The 3588-nt window shown below is 48.3% G+C and overlaps 1 protein-coding gene across 1 annotated transcript in view; it reads right to left on the bottom strand.

Moving 5' to 3' along the window:
• The window catches only part of ACBD3 (acyl-CoA binding domain containing 3), a 38400-nt gene extending 35084 nt beyond the window's left edge, over positions 1–3316 (bottom strand). The window contains exons 1-3 of the mRNA XM_007454487.1: positions 3222–3316; positions 2454–2622; positions 20–313 (exon numbers count right to left, since the gene is read on the bottom strand). Of these exons, the coding sequence (XP_007454549.1) occupies positions 20–313; positions 2454–2622; positions 3222–3316 (558 nt within the window). The remainder of the gene's footprint in view (positions 1–19; positions 314–2453; positions 2623–3221) is intronic.
• Between the last annotated feature and the right edge of the window lie 272 nt (positions 3317–3588).

The raw sequence follows: 3588 nt of genomic DNA, 5'->3' as shown, positions 1-3588 counted from the left end.
ACCTCTGACCTCCGCCTACCGACACCGGAACTTCCGCCGCTGAGTAGAATCTAGGGCTCCCGGGCATGGTTCCTTCCCCGCCCGATCTGTTGGTCGGCCCCGCTCTGCCACCACTCGCCCCGACCCCTGGCCCCGCGGGTCCCGAGCGCCCCGTGCCCACCTTCACCCGGTCCCCCTCCTGCCATCTTTCCTCCCGGAGGGAGGGTACTACGGCCCTGCGGCCCCGCGGCCCCCGCCCCGCCGTTCTTTCCGGCGGCTCGCGGTGTCCGGCAGGGGAGGGGTCTAGCGGGGTCAGAAGGACCCCGAGTAAAGTCTGTGCCGGGAGGGTGACTGCTGGTGAGCTCCCTACCCCTCCGGTCATACCCTCCGCATTTGTAGAGAGTTGTGTGGTTGGCGGAACTCTGGCAATTCTAAGGAAATGCCGAGCAAATGCCTGTTTTTCTTTTTTTTTTTTTTTTTTCTTGCGTTATGCGGGCCTCTCACTGTTGCGGCCTCTCACTGTTGCGGCCTCTCCCATTTGCGGAGCACAGGCTCCGGACGCGCAGGCCCAGCGGCCATGGCTCACGGGCCCAGCCGCTCCGCGGCATGTGGGATCTTCCCGAAACGGGGCACGAACCCGCGTCTCCTGCATCGGCAGGCGGACTCCCAAGCACTGCGCCACCAGGGAAGCCCTTTCTTTTTTTTTTAAAGAAACTGAGGCTGCAGAGAAATTCCGTGGCTTCTGAAACTGTCGTGGAAGGGCACATCCTGTTTTTTTTTCGGAAACTGAAGCTCCTACAATTTGTGGGGCCCTCATTAAGTAAAAAACACAAAAATTAAGAGCAGAGAGTTAGGAAAGCGAATATATATTTAGAATGAGAAAGAACTCACAAGTGACATTTTGAAAAGTTAACAAAACTCACAAACACACAGATAACCATAAAATTTTTATTAACTGCCTGACACTCTACAGGGCGTCCAAAAATCCAGAACATAATTATTTTATTTATTTTTTTAAAGATTGAAAAAGCTCTTGACAACATTATGTATATTTATCTGTGTTCCTAGACTTTATGGGCAACAGTTATGATAATTTTCCCCACACTTTTTGGCTGTATACTTTTTTTTTTTTTTTCCTTACGTTATGCGGGCCTCTCACTGTTGTGGCCTCTCCCATTTGCGGAGCACAGGCTCCGGACGCGCAGGCTCAGTGGCCATGGCTCACGGGCCCAGCCGCTCCGCGGCATGTGGGATCTTCCCGAAACGGGGCACGAACCCGCGTCTCCTGCATCGGCAGGCGGACTCTCAAGCACTGCGCCACCAGGGAAGCCCATGGCTGTATACTTTTGATCAGCTTTTCCTATGATAATTATTTTGTAATGTCTTCTATAAGGAAAATAGAAAAATCAGTCTTTAGCATGGTGATCCTTTCTTTTTTTTCTTATTATTAATTGCTTATAAATTTTAGCTTCACAACTTATTACTGAATTACTGTGTATTTTTTTAGGGTTATTGTCAAATTTGTTTTTTTTTTTTTCCGGTACGCGGGCCTCTCACTGCTGTGGCCTCTCCCGTTGCGGAGCACAGGCTCCGGACGCGCAGGCCCAGTGGCCATGGCTCACGGGCCCAGCCGCTCCACGGCACGTGGGATCCTCCCGGAGCGGGGCACGAACCTGTGTCCCCTGCATCGGCAGGCGGACTGTCAACCACTGCGCCACCAGGGAAGCCCGAACCTGTCGCTTTTTAGGTGTTGTGACCTTAAGACCATTTTCTGGACCTCTATCTCTTTATCTATAAAAGGTAGAAACTGTTTCTGCCTTGGTTCCATCACAAGATGTTGAAAGGCTTAAATTAACTTATATCTGTGAAAGTGCTTTAGAAACTGTAAAATTCCTGAACAGATAAGATATGATTAGTATAGCTGCTGTTATCATCCCTCTCAGGCCTTCACATCCAAAACACTCTTAAGGGCCACTTTCCATTATGAAATGATATATATTTCTTCAGGTTCAAAAGTAAAAGTGAGTCTAATAAAAGAAGTCAGACAGGGATGACTAGTGTACAGTGTAAATCTATCAACTGTGGCAGTTGATATCATGCGCCAGACACCTAACATTCATGTAACAGCTGCAAAGGTATTAATGGACATCAGATTAATAAAAGAGCATTTTTCCTTTATTATAGTCAAAAAAAAAAAGAAGTCAAAGACATAGACATTTGTATCTAAAGAAACAACGCTTCCGTAATCCCATTACTGAGATCTAATCAACATTAGCACTGAAAGACAATTTTCATTTGTATTGCAAATAATAATATTCATATAATAATAATGATGATGATGATTATAAAGTAATATCCTCCACTTACAGTAAGAAGAAGTTAAATGTTTAGGAATGGAGGCCCCTGATTCCAAGGATCTATTCAAAAGATGCTCCGAGACTAAGGCTTCTGCTTCGGGGGCTTTTCAGCCCCACCTGCTGGCTGGAAGCAGTAGCGCTGCCCCAGCCGGGCTCACTCTCCACGCGGGGTGCTCCTGGGACTGCCAGGCTCGCCGCTGCACCCGCGGCCCTGTAGCCATCTCCTGGGTCGGGGGAGAGGGATGCGGGCAGCGAGACGAGCAGCTGCTGGGGCCCTGCCTGGGAGCTGGAGAGCCAGGGTGAAGCCTGGGGCTTTGGGCAGGTTTGCCCAGATGAGGAAAGTTTTCGAAATTAATATAAAAACCAAATTTTGATCAGCCATGCTAGAGGAAAGACTGAATTATCTTTCCATTCTCTCAGTAGAAAACTAAGTTATGAAATTGGTATCATATGGCGAACAAGAAGTATGCAGCCAAAATAATGCAGGAAGAAAAATAAGCATAGAGATGTATCGGGGAATCAAATAACAGTAGTAGCTGTTGTTACGACTGTGTCATTTCAATTTTGTCACACTAATCAGCTCTTTTAGCATTTGTGCTTCATTGTGGTTTCATTTCTCATTATAATTAAGCATTCGTTTTTGTACCTAATTTTTTTATCCTTTTTCTTTAAGAGCTCCCCTTCCCCCCCATAACTGAACAAGCTTCCGTCCTGGCTGTGCCCTTGCTTGGGTGTACTGGAGGACTGCTCTCCAAAGAGCATAGAACTAAAGCCAGGAGACCAGACTTCAGGGTTGGCTCGGTCACTTGTGGTCCTGCATCTTGGATCCAGCCTGAGCCTCCTTCCAGCTCCAGCACACACTCGTGCAGCGCAACCTTCCTTTACCTGCACGTGCACTTCAGCTCCCTGGTGGCCAAGCCAAAGACTGACTGAGGTTTCCTGAGGGACACTGGCTGTGGCTCGGGACTGCTGCCTTCCATTTCCTTGCACAGTGCCTGGAAGCCTTGGGTTGCTCTCCAAAAAAGTGGGAACACACCAAAAAAGCTGGCAAATGCAAACAAATAGGAAGAATGGAAACTGGGTCCCCAAGGGCTGACGAGATAACTGGGGCAGGGGGACACAGTTGCTTAGTGTGGTTTGGGAAGACTTCCTGGAGAAGGGATAATTTTGAGCCTTGATTAAAATCAACAAGCAACAAGAGCAGGAAGTATGGCTAAATGGATGTGGGAGAGGGAGGCTGAGCCTGGGAAAG

Source organism: Lipotes vexillifer, unplaced genomic scaffold (assembly GCF_000442215.2).
Source record: "Lipotes vexillifer unplaced genomic scaffold, Lipotes_vexillifer_v1.1 scaffold634, whole genome shotgun sequence".
Lineage (NCBI taxonomy): Eukaryota > Metazoa > Chordata > Mammalia > Artiodactyla > Lipotidae > Lipotes > Lipotes vexillifer.
The sequence above is the reverse complement of the archived record's forward strand: the minus strand, read 5'-3'. Positions and strand labels throughout refer to the sequence as shown.